We start from the raw sequence: 24,975 nt of genomic DNA, 5'->3' as shown, positions 1-24,975 counted from the left end.
AATAAATAAATAAATAAATAAATAAATAAATAAATAAATAAATAAATGAGATTATCCCAGAATTCATCCATGGCAATACATTCGTTCCCTTACCTTATGGTTTCTTCCATGTTTGTCTAAAAGCGAGATTATGGATTTAATGTGTCCTTCCTTAATAATATTTAGAGCTTCTGGACTTTCTACCAACACACAGTGTAAAACTTCAAGAATACCTAAAGATAAAGAAAGAAAGTATGATTAGAGAGTCTACAATGATCAGTGCCTTTCCTTTTTCTCTAGGTGTTCCTTCAGGTCAACATGTAATTATTACGGGCTTGATGTGTTTGTCACAGGGCACTGTGAAAGGGGACAGGTGATGTTTGTGATGGGACTGATAACTAAAGATGATGAAGTCATAGTTCAGTGAGGAAAAGAGCTGGGCGAGTGGCAGAGGGAGAGAGTGAGAGAATCCTGAAGCAGACTGCGCTGAGCATGGAGCCCAACGCAGGGCTGGCGCCCAGGATCCTGAGATCGTGACAAAGAGCCAGCCACTCAACTGACTGCACCACCCAGGCGCCCCAACTAAAGCACACATTTAATTGATGTCACCCCTTGCTTGAAAGCTCCCATGGCTTCCCAGGACATCCAAGGTCCAAGTCCATTCCCCAGAGCAAGGTACATCAGCTCCTTTGCTACATGACTCAACCCTACTTTACCACCTCACTCCCACCAACTCCTTTGACAAACAACGGTTAGTATATACTTTTACATCAAAGTACATATTACAAATATAATTAGGTGCTAATGCATTTACAAGACACTGATATATTTATTAAGCACCTACCAGGCACTGTTCTAGGCAGTGGGGTCGTCAGCGATCAAGGCCTGCCAGGGCCCAGTGGGAGCCTTTCGGCTCTGTCCCACCTTCCATGTTTTGCACATGTTATTCTCAGACTGAAATACACTTCCCTCTTTGGAAGCTGCAAAATCTGAATCATCTTACAAAGGCAGAAAGTCACCTCATTTGGTGGGTTTTAACCAATACCCTAGAATGAATTATTCTTTCTTGGTAGTATTGATCACGTTGTGTTAAAACCACTTATGCTCATTTCAATCTCCTATTAGGGAATGAGTCTTTGAGAGCAGAGATGTGTTGAATTCTGCCTCCTTGTCACCCAGCACACTCGGGCCCAGGGAGGCCCATTTCATGTTTGCCAACTGAGTAACAAAATGAATATAAATGGACTATTAGTACACACTTTCAGTTTAAACTACATAAACCTGTGATTTGTTTAGTCAATCATAACAAGATTCATTATTGTGAAGAGTATGTAGAATAGCTACTTTGGCATATTTTCTATCTGGAAATTTTAACATTAAAATATTTATTTTTTTAAAGGTAGAGAAGTCATATGATAGAACACGGATGGAGAATTTATATTTCTTAGTTCCAGTATTTCCTCACTGAATGACAGAATTTTTGTGGGCTTTAGTCTATGTCTGTGGGGGTCATGCACAAAATTCAAAACCAATGGTATAAGCCCTTTATACGTAAGAGACATGGAATATTTAGCTCTTTGCCTTAAAACTTTTATGGCTGTAACTTTGTGAATTATTTATAGGACTCACGACAAAGATCTCTGAGGCTGTTTACAAAACGTCTGGAAATAACCTAATGGTATTGAAGCATCCAAGCGCTGTGGTGGGGCATGCCCCGGGCTGTCCAAGGTTGAGGGTTTACATGGAAAAACTGAAAGCAAGCCATAGAACAGAAGTGCTCTATTGGGTCTGACTTTCTATACCAGAAAGAACCTAGCCTAGGGATTTTGCCCCATCCCCAGTAGACATAAGCTCACTAGTGAGTCTTGCACATTCGAGTGAAGTGAATAGAACCAGGCAGGGAGCCTCTCAGGCACAGGTGGCCAGTGTGGAGACAGAACTCCCATTATCTCAGGAAAACCAAGGGACTTGGAAGACAATGCCAACATCTCCTCTCCAGAAACTGTTTTCTCACCTACGGTTCCAAGTATTTAGCAAAAATAAAACAAAATTAATCTCAGAACACCGAGGTGTATGTGGGTTTAGATGGAATGTAGTTCTCACTGCAAGAGGGACACACGGGTGTTATTCAGCCTTGGAAAAGGACTCCACTCCCACATCTCTGCTCTGAGTGTGGGTAATGGTCCTGGACAATCCCCGATGTAGCACATGGCCTTAGCTGACAATTTCAACAGGGAAGCCTCTGAGTGTAATTGGCAAGCAAACAGAAGCCTTCAACCCGGGTGCTAATGGGTATGAATTAGACTGTCTCCCAGTGACAGAAACACTGGGGACGCAGTACAGATAACACACGCAGAACTGCAGTCCCCACTTGCAGGGTCAGAGACAATCACAATTAGAGAAACTGTGAATTCCAAATTACTCAAATCACAAGCTTCGTTTCTACTTTTTCCCCTACCTAGCAGTTAAAATCCTTCTTAACCTTTTGGTCAGACCTCATTAGTCATATCCCCAGGGCTCACTGAAGGCAAGTGGAAATAAGTTGTACTTTTTGCCATGGATAATTAACGTAAACAAAGTGACTTACATAAAGGCTGGGGGAAAGTCACTGAGAAATAACATGACAACACAGAACACGAAACACGCAGTCCAGACCTGTCTATATCATGGACCGTCATCCTTTCAGAAGGGGGACTGACAGCCTGGATATTTACTAGGCTTAATGAGGAACTATAATAGTAAGAGGTATTGCTATTATCCTGTTGTCTTCTGTAGTGGTTATAACCATGGTCACAAGCCTCAATGTGCCCTGTTTGAGTCCTGGCAAATTTTAGGCAAGTTACTTAACTTCTCTGAGCTCCAGTGCCCCCATTTTAAAACCAAATTCTAATAATGGTACCTACCCCGGGGGGAGGGGGGGGAGATGTTGCGAGGAATTAACACGTGTAAAGCTTTTAGGAAAAGGCCTGGATCTGAGCAGTGCAATGTAAGCATCAGCTCTTATTTTATGGTTGTAACAAAATAATACAAATGACAAATGAAATGAAATAAAAAAGGATCAACTGGGAAATCTGACAACTAGGCTTCTTTTTATACAGAGATTAAAAACGTCACATCAGGGAAAGGTAGAGAAATGCTGAATGGACAGCACTGATCATAAGGAAAATCCAGGGAAAATGTTATTGATCACTATGGAAAAATGAAATTAAAGTTAGATATCAGAATAGTTAAATTAGTAAATCCAGGGGAAATTACACCAGAATGTTAGAGAGACAAAAGTAGGGCAGTAGACAGAACAGCAGGAAACTCTACATTCTGGAGACAGGATTGTTGAGCCAAAAATACCATGAAAGATTACACCAAGTAGACCTCCTGGCTCATAAATGCTTAAAAAGGCATAACGCACTCTTTTGACAAGAACCCCTCTTCTCTCCATATTGAAACAAACAAACATGCAAATGAAGTGGGCAGCAGTTAGAAAAGGCAGAAGAAAAGTTCAGCTAGCTGCATGGTGACAAAAGGTCTGAGGAGTTTGGGAGGTTTTTTTTGGCTACACTCTAAAGGGGAGGCCAAGAGAGAAAGAATCTGAGTTATGTAAAATGCGTTAATTTGTTCCTGGGCCTGAGCTTTTGAGAAGGCTCTGTAGAGGTACACCTCTGCTGTTTTGTTCCACTAATCGGAATGGAACTGCCAGTGAGTGATAAACCATGGATTGCATCCAAGTTGTCCTTCTTTGGTGGTTGGGCATTAATGTGGGACTTCTAGAAGTGGCGGAAACTTCTAGTTTGAGCTAGTGGGGGGATGGTGGAGAGCCTCACCAAACAGCATTGGGCCTGCCCAGAACAAACAGCAGGAGGTGAAAAACCAATTGATATATAGCATAATTATGATACATCTTAACGTTTAGAGGAGAATTCTGCATGCCACAGACTGAAGCACTGAGAGAAATAGGAATAATCCGTGGTTTGTTCAAAATGGGTATAAATTTGAAGTCAAGGACATATTTGAGTTTCAGTGTGAGATAAACTGATGAATTTATTTTTTAACTTTTGTAAGCAGAAAGGGACAAAAGATAACAGAAGCAATGTACGTTTTGCTTCCTTTCTATAACACAGGGCTTACTTGTAAAATAAACACTAAGTAGGGTTTCCATATCACACCTAAATAGAAAAATGGACTAAGTTGATATCAATATTAAAAAATAGAGAGGCTTAAGAATAACAAGAGGTGGGGTCTCAAGCCAAATAGGGGAAACACATGATTAGGTATCCTTCCATTTTTTTATAATGGTTTTGAGGCATGAGAAGAAAATACGCTCATTAAATCTTGAGCTAACATAAAGCTGAAAAGGGAGAGAAAAAGTGACAGAGGTAAGATTAAAATACAACAAAACTTGACAGAATTAGGAACATTAATAGAAGTGGAATAAAAGATAAAGGTATATACCACATTTTTACTCATATATAGAAACATACAACATCATGAATGCATTAGCAAAATAAATAAACAAAAAAGATGGACTTAGGGTATTTTATTGGAAGACAAGATGAACATGAGTCAAAAATTTCCTGGGGCACATTATCTAAAATAAATAACATAAAATAATCAATGTAATTATAGTATACTATTCAGCCTTAATTAGGCTTCTGATGGTTTGCTGCTTTCAATTTAGGGAGCAGTATTTTATAAAAGATAGACAAATTAGAGGAGTTAAGGACAATTAAAAAAAGAAAGTGTCAAAGGCAGTTCATGATGCAACAGCTAAAAAAGAAAGTGTCAATTAAAGGCAGTTCATGATGCAACAGTTAAACAATTAGAAATGTTATGCCACACAAATATTTACTTGTATAAACTGCCGTATCTCAAAACCCACAGAGGTCTAAGTGCCAGACAAAAAAAATACTTTATGATATTCTTATCTTGCTATTTACTCTTGGGTGCTTTTCCCCCACTTACATGTTCAGTTATCACTTAATCCATTAAATGGGCCATAAAATGGGTTCTGGATGTAAGTTAAATGAGGAGCGAAAACTGATATTATTCCTGCTTTTGTGGACTTTATAGACCATACAAATTCAGTCCTGGCTCCGTTACTTTCATTTGACCTTGAAAAGGTTACCCCTCTCGGCTTTTCAGCTTCCAATTTTTCATTTGTAAAATGGAAATGATAATGGGACCTACCTTACAGAGTCCTGCGGGATCCAGTGAAGTAATACATATGACATCTCAGCATAGTCCCCTAAATTCACTTAAGATTTCCGTGGCTACACAATGTGCTCATTAACGTGTTCAAAAAAGAACAAATGCATGCCTCTCTGTGAAGTATGAGAACCTATAAAAATGCTGGCAGATGCAATTAATTGCTGTAAAGGCCTTTAAATAAAATTTTTAAAGATCTATGCATCTGAGTATTTTTAAGATGCATCTTCCAGGGCAAGAGAAATACAGATTAATCAACTCCTCAAAAAGATACTTAACCTCAAAGCAGCAAATATTTATTGAGAACTATTATTTGGGGCAGGAATGTAAAATGATCACAGCATCTGACTGAGCTTTGGTTCAACTTTAAATGTTCTCTTGAAAAAGGCAATCTCTTCAATAAATGGCACTAGGAAAACTGGATATTCACATGTAAAAGAATGCAACCAGACTCCTATCCTACACCACTCACAAAAATTAACTCAAAATGTATTATAAGATATAAATATATAGACCTGAAACCATGAAATTCCTAGAAAAAAGAGGGGGAAAAAAAACCTCCTTGGTATAGGAATTGGCAATGGTCTTTCAGATAGGACACTTAAAGCACAAGCAACAAAATAAAAAAATAAGTGGGACTGCATCAGGGGCACCTGGGTGGCCCAGTCGGTTAAGTGTCTGCCTTCAGCTCAGGTAATGATCCCTGGGTCCTCAGATCAAGCCCTGCATCGGGCTCCCTGCTCAGTTGGGAGTCTGGTTTTTCCTCCCCCTTTGCCCCTTCCACCTGCTCATGCACTCTCCCTCTTTCTCATGAATAAATAAAATCTTTAAAAAAAATTAAGTGGGACCACATCAAACTAAAACGCTTCTGCACAACAAAAGAAACCATCAATAAAGTAAAAAGACAACCTACAGAATGGGAAAAAAAAGTGCAAACCAAATATCTGATAAAGGGTTAATATCCAAAATATATAAAGAATTCATCAGAAAAAGTAATCCAGTTAAAATGGGCAAAAGACCCAAGTAGACATTTTCTGAAAGAAGATATCCAAATGGCCAAAAGATACATGAAAAGATGATCAACATCACTAGTCATCAGGGAGAAGTAAATCAAAACCACAATGAGACATCACGACATACCCATCAGAATGGCCATCATCAAGAAGACGACGTAATAGATGCTGGTGTGGATGTGGGGAAAAGGAAACCCTTGTGCCCTGTTGGTGGGAATGCAAACTGGTGCAGCCACTATGGAAAACAGTAGAGAGGATCCTTAAAAAATTAAAAATGGAACTACCATATGATCCAGCAATTCCACTTCTGGGAATACAACCAAAGAAAACAAAAACACTGGGGCGCCTGGGTGGTTCATTTGGTTAAGTGCCTGACTCTTGATTTCGCCTCAGGTCATTATCTCAGGGTCATGGGATTGAGCCCCACATCAGGCCCCACGCTCAGCACGGAGTCCGCTTGAGATTCTCTCTCTCCCCCTCTGCCCCTCCCCCCCACACTCTCTCTCCCTCTCTCTCTCTCAAATAAACCTTTAGAAAACAAAAACACTAACTTGAAAAGATATCTACACCTCCATGTTCACAGCAGCATTATTTACTAAAAATAGCCAAGATAGACAAGATAGGAACCAAAAAGGCCAAAATAAATAAATAAAAACAGCAAGAACAAAAAACTCTAAAACCCTCAGAGAAAAATTGATCAGATGTGTGGTTTCCAGAGGCAGGGAGTCGTGACAGAGGGATAAATGTCAGTAAATACTAGGGCTGTAATGTACGATATGATGAGGATAGCTAACGCTGCTCTATGATACACAGGAAAGTTGGTAAGAGGATGAATCCTAAGAGTTTTCATCAGAAGAAAAGTTCTTTTCTGTTTTTTCTTTTACCTTTTTTTTTTTTTTCCAGATTTTACTTATTTATTTGAGAGAGAGAGAGAGCACAAGCAGGGGGTAGAAGCAGCGGGAGAGGGAGAATCGGAAGCAGACTCCATGCTGAGCGCGGACCCCACCGTGGGGCTCGATCCCCCAACCATGAGACCACGACCTGAGCTGAAACCAAGAGTCAGATGCTTAAGCAACTGAGCCACCCAGGTGCCCCTGTTTTTTGTTTTGGTTTTGGTTTTTTTAACTTTCTTAAAAAATTTGATATATATGAGATGATAGATGCAAACTAAATCTGTTAAGAGTAATAATTTCACAATATATGTAAGCCCAATCATTATGCTGTTCACTTTAAACTTATACAGTGATGTGTGTCAGCTGTGTCTCAATAAAATCAGGCAGGGGGAGTTCTCCTGCAGTATCAAGACAACCCAGGGCCTCATTTCCAATAAGCACAAAAGAAAAAAAAGTGAAAGTGCATAAAATAACCTATTTCTGATACTTGGCAAGTGTGGAATAAGAGAAGGAGAAAAGTTATACAATGCATTCTTTAACAAAATACACATTTTTTTAAAGAGTTTAAGTAATCTCTACACCCAATGTGGGGCTCAAACCCACAACCCCAAGATCGAGAGTCACATGCTTTACTGAGTCAGCCAGGTATCCCGAAACCCACAAATTTTAGATAGGGTATTACGTGCAGAAGTGTACATGGTCCTGGGATGAAACATTATGTATAGAGCAAAGTACAATTTAAAATGCTTTTAAAAATTGGCATAATTTTGGGCTCCTGGGTGGCTCAGTTGGTTAAGCGACTGCCTTCGGCTCAGGTCATGATCCTGGAGTCCCGGGATCGAGTCCCACATCGGGCTCCCTGCTCGGCAGGGGGTCTGCTTCTCCCTCTGCCCTCTTCCCTCTTGTGCTCTCTGTCTCTCATTCTCTCTCTCAAATAAATTAAAAAAAAAAAATCTTTAAAAAAAATTGGCATAATTTTATTATTTTTTTAAATATTTATTTATTTCAGAGAGAGAAAAAGCATGAACCGAGGGAGGGGCAGAAGGAGAGGGAGAAGCAGACTCCCCGCTGAGCAGGGAGCCCGACATGGGGCTCGATCCCAAGACCCTGAAATCATGACCTCAGCTGGTCAAATGCTTAACCAACTGAGCCACCCAAGCACACCCAAGTTTGTTTGTTTGTTTATAAGTTTTTGGCTAAAGGTCTTTGTGCTGTGCACAGAGTACAAGTCTGCACCTCCACATTCATGCACAGATCTGGCATCCAATACCTAATTGTCCCCCACCCCACCTCCACCCCGTGCTGAAGGCACACTTTTCATCTGAGTTCTCAGTGGTCTTCACTATCTTTATTGCAGAAGACAGAACACCTGACTAGTTTATTTCTACACCACTCTTTTAAGAAAACAAAAATGATCTTGTAGTTAAAACACCAGCTAATTACAAATGAAAAAGGTGTGAAACACTTACTGGGACATTTTTATTCGTTTAACATAATGAACGCATCCATAGTGTTGACTAACAATCCTCCTGAGACAGGTATTATTACAATTCCATTTCACAAATATATGTAAAATATGAGGTACAAAAGGGTTAAGATCATGCAGCTATCAAAGATGATGCTAGAATTGGAACTTAACCAGTCCAACTCAGAATCCATACTTGTCATCAATCTTAAGCTCTGCTTCTCCTTAACACAGTATAAAAGTAGGTAGAAACAAGAGATGATTAAAAATTGACCTGCCATTTCTGATGAGGCAGTCTTGGCAGAGTTCCACCCTCATTTCCTACTGCCTCATCTCTACCCTGAGATCTAACATTACCTACCTTTCTCCAGTGTGGCCATATCTAGTGGGCACCCAGGCAGCCAAGCTAATGTCCATCCAGATTACATTTCCTGTATCACATCAGCCCTAAAGGAAGGCACCTGAAGAGTGTGCATCCTGCCTTGGGTAGTGATTAACTTCCTTCCTATGACTACTGGGTCCAAGTAAATAGAACCCACTTTAAAAGCGTAGGTACTTAGAAGGCTTGATTCAATCAAGAGGCAAGCTGGCTTGAGAAAATTGGGATAAGTGATACACACTGCAAAGAAACTTTAAGGAACTCAGTTCGAGACAAAGTCCTTCAGCCAGGATAATGTACTCAAGGGAGGTCACAGACACTTAACTTTAAGCATGACTGAAAGCGAATGACATAGCACAATTATTTCACTAAAGATGATGCTGAAAGCATTTAATATCCAGCACGGTATGAGCAAAACCCAGTCAGACCAGACACTGGCATTAAACTCTCATCCATCCATAGTAGCACATAAGAGCTCAAGCCTCCTTTCTGTCCACAGTCCCCAAAGAGGACATGACACAGTCTAGGTCAAAGGTAGAAATCACTGTCTGTGATCTTGTTTTTAATAAGTTTTCCTCAAGCGAGCCGTTCCAAGATGATGTAGTTTCTCCGAGACAAGACTTCCTCTTCTCTTTCTCCAGCTAACCAGGCGTTTGTAGGACGTATCCCTAATGGCCGTGTGTGGGGAGAAATAAAATCAGCAAGAGGGGTCAATGCTCCAACCTCCAAACCAACCCTGGTAATCTAAAGAAGCAGGATGGGAACGTGGATTCCAGGAACTGCCCAAGAATACCCCCCGGGGAGACAAAGGCTCTCCTGAACTGGTAGGAGGTTAGCAGTGGTGGCTGTAGCCTGGATGGGCAACACATCCACAGGACAGGTGGGGGCAGACTTCATGGGTAAACTCCTCTCCCCGCTGCCTTAGGGCAATCGCTTGCCCTTTGCTGGCCACTGGGGCCCATATGGAATAATGTCAGGAGAGCGCTCGACCCCACCTGGGGCCGGGATGTGACTAAAAAGGGGCCAAATGACCTTGGGCTTTCAATCTTTCATACCTTCCTCACCCAAATCCTCAGGGGGCTGGTTAATCAGAGCCTAGGGAGACTGTCTCTGTCAAGTTATGCTTCTCTCAGAGGTAGAAAGCCCTGCCCGCATCCACACCAGCATCCCCGCCACGTTGGCAGAAATGGAGTGAGCAGCACTTTGGCACCCGTGACTCTCAGCCTGGGGCTCGGCTTTCTCCTCACTCCTTAAACAGACTGGACAACAAAGACTGAGCCTGGCTTTGGCCCTCCTGCCATTGGACCTATCCGAGAAACTGGCGCCCCCAGGACAACACAAGTTCACTGACCATGGAGGCAGAATTGTCAAGCAGACCAAGAACATAAAACAAAGATGACAAACAGACACAAGAATTAAACACCTGCTGTGAATATCAACTTCCTATTTAGTATCAAAACACATGAAAAGGGGCGCCTGGGTGGCTCAGTTAGTTAAGCGACTGCCTTCAGCTCAGGTCATGATCCCAGGGTCCTGGGATCGAGTCCCGCATCGGGCTCCCTGCTCTGCGGGGAGCCTGCTTCTCCCTCTCCCACTCCCCCTGCTTGTGTTCCCTCTCTCGCTGTGTCTCTCTCTGTCAAATAAATAAATAAAATCTTTAAAAAAAAAAAAAAAAAAACACATGAAAGGAGCCAAATGCCCTGCAAATCCACTGCATAATCCAGAGAGTCACCACCCGGAACAAGGCCATCAGACCCCACCTGTCCATGAAACCCAGGGATGCCCTTTGCCCCATCACTTCCAGTCTACTTCAACATTTAACACCCAGGGCCAGAGATGAGTCCTAAAGTTAACAAGTAACTGTGGGAAATTATTATAAAAACAATCAACTATGTCACAAAGCAGAATAGTTTTCTTCTCAAATGTAAGACCGCTGGAAGATTTTTTTTCATCTCAAAAGAACCATTTCTAAAAACACAATTTGCCATTTATCCCACACACAGGCTTTTCGAAGAGCATTCTGAAAGGCACAGAGACTCAAGATAACAAGGCAACATTGATCACTTTTTTCATTCAGAAAAGAACGTTCTGTTCCATTTGGATTTTACTTGGAGGGACTTTTTTTTTCCTACTTTTCACATTGCTGGTAAAATATATTGTTCAAAAAGCCGCCCAAATCTAGATTCTCCATTCCCTGTTCTCTTTTTCTTTCCAGCTATAACTTAATGCTTCACTGAAAAAGGAAGGAGTATGGCTGTACTAAGACTTTTCCAGGATCGTTCAAAAATGAGTAATTTTTAACAAGGGACTTAGCTAAATATTAAATTAGTAACTTTTAATCGCTAATACATTATTTCAAACATCGAGTGATTATCTTTGAAAAATGTACACTATGTTTCCCTGTCGTAAGTGATCCATCAGCATCAAATGTAATTTACTATCATGATGACTCAGATCATTATTAAAAACACCAGTCATTATAAGGTGCTCTGGATGAAGCAACAGATGAGGATGGATGATTACGTTATGGTGAGATGGTAGGGTCAAACAGGTACTGACCCCGACAGCCATCACAAAAGGTTTTCTTTACAAAGTGTGCAATATAATCATGATTTTGATTTTATGTTTCTCGTAAGGGTCAGGTGCACAGTCTCCTGGCTATAACCAGAGCTGACTTTCTGCACAATCAAAAGATTTGAATCCGGGCACCTGGGTGGCTTAGTTGGTTAAGTATCTGCCTTTGGTTCAGGTCATGATCCCAGAGTCCCGGGATTGAGCCCCCGTGTCTCCCTGCTCCACGTGGAATCTGCTTCTCCCTCCCGTCTGCCCCTTCCCCAACTCTCACGTGCTCTCTAATAAATAAAATCTTAAAAAAAAAAAAAGATTTGAATCAACCAACAGCTGAAGTTTCCTTCTTCAAAGTTACCTCCTAGAAGACTGTCCCTTTCTGTGTCATCATTAGGTTTTGCTTAAACCGCAGATACCATTCTGAAAGGTTAGCTAGGATTTCTGCATTGCCAACAGCGGTCTCATAACAATACCCTGTGGGCTCCTGCTTTTTCTAACGCAAATGTTTGTACCTAAGTACCCATCAGGGAATAGGATCCTGGCACACAATATTCTAGGGCAGATTTTTCACAGGTAACACATTTTTCCCTTTGAAAAATGATGAGCTTATGCTCTGCAAGAAATATTTGTGACATCTTTGGAAGCTTTAAACTATCATATTTCTAGGTACCACACGCTGTATGGTGTGTGAGGACACACGTAGGCATTCAAGCACCCTGAAAGGTTTCTTCTTCTTCTTCTTCTGTTCAAAGGTTTCTTTGAACCCAGAGGGAACTTCCTTCATGGCACTTACTAGGAATGGGGAGGAATTGGCAGGAAACCCCAAGAAGGCCACTTTCACCACTGCCAAAACTATCTGCGGAATAGACTGTACCAGAATAAGACTCAGAGGAGGTATGCAGCCTCCTGACCAGCACACTGCTCAGTCAGCTCTTTCTTGAAATGCCCAAATAGCATTTCAAGTGTGCAGAACATCCTAAAGAAAACCCAGCCTTCAGAAATCGATCAGTTTGATCAACTGGACTTGCTCATACAAATCTTGTCTTTTCAATTAAATTTGGCCTAGAGACACAGTCACAAGGGAAGCCTGGGAAAAGGTCTAATTTATCCTTTTTTTTTTTCTCCCAAATAATTCACAGTGGCTGTTCTTACAGACTGATCAGATACTCTAATAAAGTTTTATGCACTTGTGATACTAGTCAGCTTCCAACGAAGCAGAACATGCATAAGGAAAAAAATCTGCTCACTCCTCTTTCTGAGCCCCACGATCATAGAATGAGATAAACAGCAGTTGGCTGGGTACAAGATACTGCCAGGGCCCTGCTCAAATTCTCATCCTTTGGGTTCAGTGAACTTTCAGCGGCCGGCTTTGGCAGTTCTTTTCTTCAAGATTTGCTCTGAGCACAGTGGCGGCTGGAAAAGCCACAGAATTCATGTTCTCTGGGAGCAGCACCACTCAGTGACAGAGAAAAGTCGGTGGTAAACACCCTAAATGTCTCCCCGCTGCCCCACGTGGGAGAATGGTAAGGCACAGTCCTACAGAGTTTCCCAGAATTCCCCAAGAGAAAAGCTCCAGTTATTCATGGTGGTAACTCGCTTGTCAACACACCCTTCCCGGATTCCGTCTCCACCATGTCTCGTGTGGACTCACTCCCCAAATAAACCTTTAAGCCCTTTCTCAAGGTCTACTGCAAGGACCAAACAAACATAAGCTTCTTCATTAACACATCCTTTTGCTGACCCTTTGCAGGTCTTCATCAGATCTCTAAGTATGCACTGATTTATCTTGATTTTTGTCCACTGACCTTTTCTGAAGGAAATCTTTTTTTAATTTAAATTCAATTAATTAACATATAGTATATTATTAATTTCAGAGGTAGAGGTCAGTGATTCATCAGTTGTATATAACACCTAGTGCTCATCATTATCACGTGCCCTCCTTAATGCCCATCACCCAGTTAACCCCATTCCCCTACCCACCACCCCTCTAGCAACCCTCTGTTTGTTTCCTATAGTTAAGAGTCTCTTATGGTTTGTCTTCCTCTCTGATTACATCTTGTTTTATTTTTCCCTCCCTTCCTCTATGCTCCTCTATTTTGTTTCTTATATTCCACAAATGAGTGAAATCAGATGATAATTATATTTCTCTAATTTCACTTAGCATGATACCCTCTAGTTCCATTCATGTCATTGCAAAAGGCAAGATTTCATTCTTTTTGATGGCTACGTAATATCCCTACACACACACACACACACACACACACTGCACCTTCTTTATCCATTCATCTGTCAGTGGACATCCAGGCTCTTTCCATCTTCTCCCATTCTGTAGGTTGTCTTCTGGTTTTGTCGACTGTTTCCTTTGCTATGCAAAAACTTTTTAACTGAAGGAAATCTAAAGCTCATAGGGCCCCCTCGCTCTGCTCTGCTGCTCATATACAGACACAGAGACTAGCAATGCAGCTGGAAATGGACTAGCTAAGGAGAGCGTGTTCAGCAGTCTCAGAGAGAGATTAAGATGATGCATTTGTGAGCACTCAGGAAACAATAACAGACAACTGAAATACAATTATGCATGTGTGTATATGATATGATCTTATGCGTATCGTTATTGTTACTGTCTCTAAAAACTAAGCAACATTCTACTTCCTCTAGGAGAAAAAGCAGTTCATTGAAAGCATAAACGTAACCACAGCAGAGAAAATTTGTTTAGTGAAAAATATTTCAGATATGTACAAAGTAGGAGGCTACAAGTTACAGTGAACATACCTCAAGCCTGATGTAAGATTACAGGCTGGGGTTTCATCTCTGCTATAACAATTCTAGCATCTCCAATCAGTCATTCAAATGTCCTATGCCTCAATTTCCTTTCCTCTAAAGTGACATGTCAGGTTCGGTGTTCTCCAAGGGTCCTTCCTACTCCTGACACATTCCCTTTGCATTCTGAGAGCATGGAGCATCTACTTGACATAGAAGTACCTGTGACCAACAGCTGGTTTGGACAAAGATCATAGCAAATAGCAATTTGTATCTGGGGGAACTGTGCCTATAACCAACTCAACTGAAGACTCTAGACAGCAGACTCTACTTGGCTGAGTTTAAAGGATGCTCCACTCTGTTCTTTCCTTCTCTCTCTCCTCTTCTGCTCTGAGCACTGTGTGTGTATCTTAAGTGATTCATCTAACATTAACACTGTTCTGAAGGTAGCTCTGCCCCTCTCTCTGGAGATTCCCTGTGGCCAGAAAAGGGGATCAGCATACTTTTTTGTATCCACTGGAGATTGCCAACAATTCTGGATACTCTGACCCAAGAATTTATCCATTTTTGCAATCTTGCCATCATTTGTTAGCACTAACTTGACCACTTCCTCCTAGCACTTATTGTTTTCTCTTTATTCAAGATATTCTGTATTGATCCACAGTCATCCCATTCCTGTTGTGATACCCTAAAAACCCTCATCTTATGATCCTTGTGCCTTTTTTAGTTCAACAATCTCCTTTATATCTGCCACCCAACAATCCAGCAATGCCTTAAGACTCAATGTGTGACTCAAATTTCTCCTCCTAAATCTTAAACACTAAAATTTCACTCTTTGACTTAAAATTTCCCCCTTTGACCACAGCCATACGTTCTTCTATTCATTCAGTTCCAACAAACCTATCCTTGAATGAGTCTTTCTCATGCAAAGTCATGAAATTATATCTGTACTGATAGGCATTTTCTTAAGTGAATTCAACCATTCATTCATACATTCACTTATTCATCCATTCAATAAATACTGTAAGCACCTACTAGGTGCCAGATGATATGGTAACCCCAAAGATGAATGAGATCATGCCCCTTGCTTCAAGAAGTTCATTGCTAGTGTAGGACATTGAGAGGAAAAATAAGTAACACAAAGGGGCATCAGTGGTATGGAAGGGCAACTAATGAGATACTGTGCAAAGAGAGGGAGGAGCAATCCATTTCAGCTTGGGGTGCCGCTGATAGACAAGCTCAGGAAGGCCCTGAGGTTATCAATTTTAAGTTTCCATAACACCAAAATAAGAATAACATACTTGTTAGAGAGAAAGATATCGGGTTCATTGCCTGTAACTATTTTACTATGATAGAGACTATTAATATTAATATCTACGTGATCACTGTAAAATATTGTGCTGTATGTTTTGGAAAAAAATCAGATTTTAGGCTATTATTATCCAAATCTTTTGAACACAAGTTAAAAGTAGAAGTTTCAAACCATTTTTTTGTTTGTTTATATAATACATTTGGAGTAACTGATTGAAAAAGAATGGGAGTTCTGACTTTTTAGATTTAGGGACTTCATTTTTTCTAATGTAAATGAACTGTAAAATCACTTTTCAGAAATAATAAAATACCAATGATTTGAACAATAAGTAAAAATTTTAACCTATTAAAAGGAAAACATTTAAATGACACTGATGCTCAGAATTTGTTTTTATCTTAACATAAAATAGAAGAAAACAGGAATAATGTGTAAGGACAAGGAGGTAACCAGAAAACATACCAGAAGAAGCTTCCAGTCTTTCCAATCGGCTGATCAACCAGTCAAGGGAGCCAGAAAATTGAGCACAGTTTTTACGATTTCCTCTAATTAGAGCCGCTGCAAAAGAAAAAAGCAGACATCATAGTTATGTCTCTCTCCAGTTTAAAATGCAAGGTAAGCTGGTAGTAAGCCCTCAAATGCTGGAACAAAAACAAAATACTTTGACTTTATATCTGAGACATATACAAATATATAGATACATCTACATATACAAAATTGAGATTTTTTAAAATTTAAATTATATTAACATATAGTGTATTATTAGTTTCAGAGGCAGAGGTCAGTGATTCATCAGTCTTATATAATATTCAGTGCTCATTACCTCATGTGCCCTCCTTAATGTCTACCACCAAGTTACCCCATCCCCCCACCCCCCTCCCCTCCAGCAACCCTCACTTTGTTTCCTATGATTAAGAGTCTATTATGGTTTGTCTCCCTCTCTGGTTTCATCTTGCTTTATTTTTTCCTCTCTTCCCCTCAGATCCTCTGCTTTGTTTCTTAAATTCCACATATGAGTGAAATCATCTGATATTTGTCTTTCTCTGACTGACTTACTTCACTTAGCAGAATACCCTCTAGTTCCATCTACACTGTAGCAAATGGCAAGATTTCATTCTTTTTGATGGCTGAGTAGTATTCCTGTGTGTGTATATGTGTGTGTGTGTGTGTATACACATACATACCACATCTTCTTTATCCATTCATCTGTCAATGGACATCTGGGCTCTTTCCATAGTTTGGCTATTGTGGACATTGCTGCTATAAACATCAGGGTACACATGCCCCTTTGGATCCCTACATTTGTATCTTTGGGGTAAATACCCAGTAGCACAATTGCTGGGTCATAGGGTAGCTCTATTTTCAACTTTTTGAGGAACCTCCATACTGTCTTCCAGAGTGGCTGCACCAGCTTGCATTCCCAACAGTGTAGGAAGGTTCCCCTTTCTCCAAATCCTCGCCAACATCTTTCATTTCCTGACTTGTTAATTTTAGCCATTCTGACTGGTATGAGGTGGTACTGAGATTTTTTTTTTTTAAAGGATATTTATTAATAGGGACTGGAAAACCACACAGCTCATTAGAAGGAATATATTTTGAGAAAGTAACATTTCATATTGGGAGGAAATGATAAAGGATAATGGAAAAGCCAGTGTCCTGGGAGTCTCCTCACTTGGGTTCTGATACTCACAGCTTTCAATTAGCCGTGAGACTAAATTATTTCATTTCCCTAGAGCTCAACTTTCGCACATCTATAATGAAGAAGTTAAGAGCACATCAGTTTTCCTGAAAATGTAGCACAAAATACCAGGAAATATAGTTAGTAACTATAACAGGCACAAAGAGAGAATTAACTGATACCTGGAAAAAAGGGTGGGAGGGCAGATAGCTAATAAGTTTGAAAACCTTTTGTTTTCCTCCTGTATCTCTACTTCCCTTTAAAGTTCACAAGGCACTTGAAGGACTCAGAACTCCTATAGTCAAGTCACCTGTTCTAACATTGCTTCACTTAGTGTTTCAGACACATCTTTGATGAAAGAAACCATCTTATATGAAATTCCTACACAACCTTTATGATTTCCTTCAATCCAATTTACATAATCTATTTAAAACTTTTAATGTTTCACAATCACGTGATTCTTTCAAAGCAAATCTGGTAAATATTTTATGAAAATTCTACTCTTCCACCCATGAGATTGTTCCGAAACAGTATGACTGTTTACAAAGGGTTGGTGAGATGTTGACATAGTAGGATATTTAATGGGAAAAAGATGTTGCCATAAGAAAACAATCACTATTTAAAATATGGTAGTGCTAGGAAGCAGTGTGAAGGACCTTAAATTTCAGGGCACTGCCTGTTTATCTCCGTGGTAAGAACAAGACAGAGGAGTCCTTGTAGTAACAGAGTGCAATTAATCTTAAAGACTTTACCTATTTATTTATTTTGCCTGAAGATTAAACAATGATGAACTTAATTACTTGGACTCCCTGGGACCAGAGCCCCAGCAAGAACTAGCAACCAGCTACACACACACACACACACACACACACACACACGACAAGTGCCAGGGACAAGTGTCAAGAGTGAGGTGTAGAATGAGAAGGAGTCCTCTGTGCTCTCTGGATTTCTAATTTTAATCCATAAGAATATCTGTTCATGACTTACAACAACAGCCATTGAGGGATAGTATATAATAAAGCTTTTCAATCTTTACAGAGTCTCATTTGTTTAAACTTTAACTCACTCTTTTAATTTTACCTCTGAGTTTTCAAATGAAACTAGAAATTAGTAGGAAAAGTAGAAACAAAGATAAAGTCCAAGCACTTAATAATTTAAACTCTCTCGTTAATAATTTTTGAGTCAGTAGGGAATCAATACCACAATTACAGACTATCCAGTAAATAGCAAAAATAGAAATGTTACCTAATACAATCAGTGGTAGATGGTCAAAACCGTACTCAGAGGAAAATTAAACACTTTCTTTCACTGCTAACCAACCAGGTGAAAAGTGTTACTTAAACATCCTTTCAATATTTAAGAAATAACATCACATAAATATAAGTAAGATAGGAAAAGAAAAAACATTAGAAATAGAAAAAATGATCTATGACCAAATTAAAATGGTAGGATTGATCAAGAGAGTCAAGATTTTTTTTTAATATATGCTAAATACCAACTGCTCTAATCATGAAGGAAAAAGACAAATCAAGAACAAACAGGAATTATAAACACAGCCACTACATAGATCTCTGTACTAGAATTTTTAAACATATAGGAAAAAGAATGGTTTCCAATTATGCATACATATACATTTTTTTTTTCAACAAAACTAACCCAAAGGAGAAAAATCTAAAGGGAAAAATCTAAATAGAAAAATAAACCATGATTAATATTGAGTAGTCAAAAACCAAAAACTTTTTTTCTATACTCAAGAAGTAAGTTATTTCTAAACTATTTCAAAGTAAAGAAACTAAGGAAACCTCCCTAATTATTTTACAAACACAGTATAACTTTGACATCGATGCCTAACAAAGTATGCATATGAGAAAACTAGAGGGAACTCTTACTTACGAATATCAGTCCAAAAATCTTATACAAGGATGGTATTTACAAATGATATTCGGCGATACATTAGCAACATTAACTCAAGTAGGGGTTTGTTCCTCCAACAAGACAGAAATGTAGTAGGAAATCTGTTAATAAGTCACAGACAAAATGTGATGATCTTAACAGACTCTGACAAAATATATATTTCTAATGAAAAAAAAATTCAGCTCTGTAAAAAAAAAAAAAATGCCTCCTGAACCTTCTCCGTGTGTGTGTGTATATATATGTGCAGGTGCATAGCATGCTTTGCAGATAAATGGAGTGTGTAAAACATTACAATTCAGCAAGGTAGTTAAGAGGAAATCAGTTAAGTGAGTTTCTAAAGTAATTGAAAACTACACAGAGAATTACAGGGAAGTTCATCACAATACAGCTTATAATAGCAAAATACTGGGAACAGCCTGAGTGTGGGCTAAGTCAATGGCACATCCCTTCAGTAGGCTAGTACACATCCACTAAAACCTGGTGAAGGTTCATCATTCACTGCCAAGAAGAGATGCCCACAATACATAAGACCATGCAAACAAACACTATAAAGGAATATCGATCATATGATCCCATTTTTGTGAAGTAAATATATATATATATATATATATATATATATATTCAATATAAGTATATGCATATCATGGAAAAATCGTGTTTTTTCAGAATATTTCTTGGAGAAGGAGAACTGCCTCTGGAAACTATATCCTGATAAGTCCCTGGGACAGAAGCACAGACCCTAAAGGACACTGATAAGGGTGGGACTGCTTTCCCAGTTCAACAGGGACATGGTCTTATTTTAAAATAGGAAGGAAGATGAATAAAGCCAGGGGGGAAAAAGGATCATGCTCTGTGATGTGTTCCTTCACAAAGACCCCTGAAGCCATAATAACTTCCATTAAAGAAAAAAATCGCAAATGCTCAGTAAGAATGGCAGTTTGTTTTGTATGCACCTGTAAGGAGGTGAAGTTCTGTGGCCAAGATATTAACCTCAGACAGAGGATACCGAAGAAGCATGAAATGGGAAACACTGTGTCCAAATAATCCCCCAAAATGTACAGACATCAAAGAGGAGCCTTGAGCCTGTCTCAGTCCCTGAAATTGGGCAGGGACAATTGGACAGAGCTAACTAAGCCTTCAGGAGAGGAGCGTTCCAACTGGTGTCTTAGTGCAGGATTTACATGGGTGTGAACACACGATGCTTCAGTACATGTGTGCATGTGGGTGTGTGAATTGTTTGATATGTGTATTATGTCATATAGATTCAAAGAAATATTTTTAAAAGGTCATACATTAACATGGGTGGTTACATTTTAAACATGGTTTCCACCTTTTTTTATTAAGTATCTAATTTTTATAATGAAGTATTAATTTTAAAATCAAATAATACAATACAAAGTTACCTTCTTTTCAAGAAGAAAAGGTAAAACAACATCACTGATACAACTCAATGTCTCAAGAGCGCCACTCTCAAGACCAAACCACAATGGCAACTTTAATCTCATGGTACTTCAAGGTAAAGATGCAGAAACAAACTCAAGACAAACGTCCTTCCTCATGCAGGACAAGCATGCTAAACCCCTTCAAATCCTCTTTCCTTGTTGGCTAATGGGTCTTAAAGATGGTCAAGACCTTTCATCTTCCATACATCTCTATTTTTCCTTATTTAAGAAATATGAAGGTAGGGGGCGCCCGGCTGGCTCAGTGGGTGGAATGTGTGACTCCTGATCTCGGGGTTGTGGGTTGGAGCCCCATGCTGGGTATACAGAGTGCTTAAAAATAAAAATCTTTAAAAAAATGAATGTAAATGCATCGGGCACCACAGCTGACACCTTGTAAGTATGAGCTTGAACAACGCGTGAATATAATACAATGGTTGAGGGTCTTCCTCTAGCATACTGTAAGTTCTTTTATATTTGACACTCTTATTACACATCTGTACCTTGCCTGAAATTTGGAAGGTATATTATTTCTTAATATAGTGAATGGATAAATAGCATCCAGTCTCTTACAGAATAAGAATATCTGGTTAAGTGCAGTACAACTTAAATACTACAAAAACATTTTGAACTAAGCTCTAAAAAAGAAAGTGGTAGTTCACTGAACCAATTTGTTTTCATGTTGAATAAGTAATTAAATCTCTGAACTTTTATCCAATCAGAAGATGTAATGCAAGTAATATCAGCAGTCAATTGAAAAATTATGATCGTAAAAAATACTCCATCCTGCATTTCTTATTTGTATTGTAACATCCCTGTGTCCTCATGCTTTAGTGTCTTTAAGCTCCAAGACTCAAAACTTCTCAATATACTCAAAGAACCAGGAAACTACAAATAGATTAAGATATAAGATCTTCCAAGAAAACTCACTTTTAAAATTTATTTAACAAATACTGATTACCTGCTTTGCATCCGGCACTGCTCTAGGTCTAAGAGATACAGCAGGAAATCAAACGAGGTTCTCCTTTGGAGCTTATATGCAAAGTCTGGAAACACTAATCATTCCAGCACAGACAAATGAGGGACCAAAGAACTAGAATTCACAAAGATTTTTTTTTTTAATATCCAGGTTAACAAGTGGTTGCTCCTAAATCCCGATAACCCAAGAAACCAAAAATAAACAAAAACTCCAGAATGTTGTTGAAAAATTTAAGAGTACTGTGCCACAGAAACTTCTTGGGAAGCTTGAAGAAGGGTCCTTGCTGTTCGGGGACCTTGTGAACTCAGGTTTGATGACCCTGCCCTGTAAGTGGACAGTGTAAAAGAAGCAGTGAACAACTGCTTTGCATGGCTTGGCCTACAACACTGCATTGGGCCAAGAATGCGTGGGCATTTCTCATGGATCCTGGCGAAGAGCATCTCTGTGGACTCATCCAACAACCACCCAGAACAGAGTTGCAGCTATCCTGTCCCACAAGCAAGGACTCAGCTAAAAACATCTAACATGCCTGCTGAAAAAAGTCAGCTCCCAGCTGCTGCCAAGTCCCTCCAATCCCCCCACCAGGGATGACAGCTTAACCTTCTGGCTAGAGCCAGAGAAGAGGCAGCCACACAATCAAGTAAAAAAAAAAAAAACCATGCTATGTTCTCTCCTCCCTCTCTACCATCATCAGGAAACAAACAACAGCAAGCTCGTGGAGAAGGTAAGTAGAGATAGCAGTGAGTTCCTGCTTACGCAGCTCATAGTGCAGCCAAGACTTTAAAGCCAGGCGATTCTAATTCCAGAGTCCACACTCTATGTTGCCCAGTCTATGTTGCACCCCATCACCAGTCTCTTCCTGCTGGAACCCCCGATCTAGAAGAGATTAGGAGGGGTGGGATCCTGGTCGTGTATCAAGAGATTAAGAAGGCATCTCATAAAATAGGTTCCAAAATGCATTTCCATTAAAAGTGCAAGCTGGTGCAGTCACTCTGGAAAACAGTATGGAGATTCCTCAAAAAGTTGAAAATAGAGCTACTGTACGACCCAGCCTTTGTACTACTGGGTATTTACCCCAAAGACACAAATGTAGTGATCCAGATGGGTACATGCACCCCAACGTTTATAGCAGCAATGTCCACAATAGCCAAACTATGGAAAGAGCCAAGATGTCCATCAACAGATGAATGGATAAAGAAGATGTGGTATATATATACAATAGAATATTATGCAGCCATCAAAAAAACAAAATCTTGCCACTTGCAATTGACGTGGATGGAACTAGAGGGTATTATGCTAAGCGATCACAGACCTGTACCTCTGAAACAAATAATACATTGTATGTTAAAAAAAAAAAAAAAAAAGAAGAAGAAGATAGTAGGAAGGGAAAAATGCAGGGGGGGATTGGAGGGGGAGACAAACCATGAGTGACTATGGACTCTGAGAAACAAACTGAGGGTTCTAGAGGGGTGGGGGGTGGGGGGATGGGTTAGCCTGGTGATGGGTATTAAAGAGGGCACGTTCTGCATGGAGCACTGGGTGTTATATGCAAACAATGAATCATGGAACACTACATCAAAAACTAATGCTGTAATGTATGGTGATTAATATAACAATAAAATTTTAAAAAATGGATTAGTGACTGTCATGGTCATTTCATAGACATGAGATTATTACCAAGTTGAAAAGAAATAATGTGTTTTGTTTATAAAATGTCAGGATTTCCTGGAGGACAACATAGAAACATCTGTACACTCAGATGCCAGAGTAATCCCTGGTATAAGCGAGTCTGAAGCAAGGCCCTCCTCTTACATCTCCTGACTACCTCCCCCAGTGGTTTACGGCATTTCAGAAGATCTGCCTCCTTATGACACCAGGAGAATGCCCCAGATGTGCCAAAATCCTTCATCACTCTTACCCTTTCCAAGTGTTAAAGTATTCAGAAACCGGTAACTTCTCCTTTCCTGAGAGGGCTATGGCCTTTGCTGTTTGTTTCATCCTTTGAATCTTCATAAAGTAAGTATTCATAGAGTTTGCCAACGAGCCATTTCTCAGACATCTTTAGAAAACCACCCTGGCTTGCAAGCCTCCTACAGATTAATTGTGTGGATTTCAGAAAAGACATACAGAAGCATGCGACAGCAATGCCTTTAAACTATGAATATTGGTGTCTCTAAGATTCTCAGTTCCTCCAGGTGGCAGGCTCATAAATCTACTTTTGTCATTCTCCACCTAAAACACATATATTTAAATATATCTGTGTCAAATTTTTAAATTATTATAGATTATCATTCCCACCTGCTCTCTCCATGCTAAATACACCTGCTGAAGAAAAAAAAAAAAAAAGAAGGCGGCTTATTTCCACACAGAAAGCCCAGACAAGATCTACAGTCTTCCTTGTTGGAAGCACTGGAAGGAGGCTTAATGAATTTGGAGTTAATGATACCTGAGCCAAACTTCCTGATAGCTGGGTAAGGAAGGACTGTGAGGTATAAATATCTTATGAACTCCAAATCTTGCTGCAGATCTGATACTTTTGTAGACAGACTGAAGTATATCCTCGAGTAGAGATGGTTACTTATCTTATGATCATACTGACTCCAATAAAAATTATTGGCAGCAGATGGTTAAGTCAACCTAAGACTGTATTCGTTTTTTTTTCTAATCATGAAATCAGTGTTCACTACAATAAAAAGAGAAAATCAAGAGTAGTCAAAGAAAGGTTTAAGCCACAAAATCTCTCATCATTCTATTTACCTTGAACAACCACCAGTGAACCTACCATGTATATACTGAAAGAGATCTTCTTTATATGCATGCACTGACTTATAAATATTCTATTTCTCCACTCAACTGGAATTAATATACTAGCTTTCCCTTTCATCCTTAATTGTGTAACATTACACATTTATGTTAATGACTTTTTCGATTATAGAAGTAATGCGTGTAAATAGAGTAAGAATAAATACATAATGGAACACACAGGAAAGTAAAAGATCTGTCCCCGGAAAAGCAGTCACCTAGAAGTTTTCTGTGCATCCTTCCGAAATGTCCAGGGTGTACAAGAACATATCTTTTTCTACATATTTCTAATACGATGCAATTGGAATCTTAATGTGCATACAGGGTTCATCTTTTTTTTTTTTTTTCCACTTAATACCATATCCTAGATGGCCATGCTAAAAAGAACAGCAATCTGGCCCGTCTTAATACAGTTTTCCCAATGATGTGTTTATCTCAATTTTCAATGATAACACAGTACTACGCTATTACTTTTGTAACCAATCCCCTCTTGATAGAAAAATAGTTTTCAATTTTATGCAATTTATAAACAATTTTGCAGTGGACATCCTTCCCACACTTGTGCAAATATATCTCTAGAATGCATATCTTAAAGTAGAAT

At 39.4% G+C, this 24,975-nt stretch overlaps 1 protein-coding gene across 1 annotated transcript in view; it reads right to left on the bottom strand.

Moving 5' to 3' along the window:
* Window positions 1-24,975, bottom strand: part of RYR2 (ryanodine receptor 2) — a 725,313-nt gene that overhangs the window by 322,181 nt on the left and 378,157 nt on the right. Inside the window, exons 16-17 of the mRNA XM_035008528.1 lie at window positions 16,025-16,120; window positions 94-212 (exon numbers count right to left, since the gene is read on the bottom strand). Of these exons, the coding sequence (XP_034864419.1) occupies window positions 94-212; window positions 16,025-16,120 (215 nt within the window). The remainder of the gene's footprint in view (window positions 1-93; window positions 213-16,024; window positions 16,121-24,975) is intronic.

This window comes from Mirounga leonina, unplaced genomic scaffold, assembly GCF_011800145.1.
Source record: "Mirounga leonina isolate KUSES-001 unplaced genomic scaffold, KU_Mleo_1.0 Mir_152, whole genome shotgun sequence".
In the NCBI taxonomy this organism is placed as follows: Eukaryota; Metazoa; Chordata; class Mammalia; order Carnivora; family Phocidae; genus Mirounga; species Mirounga leonina.
This window is presented reverse-complemented; position numbering and strand designations above follow the sequence as displayed.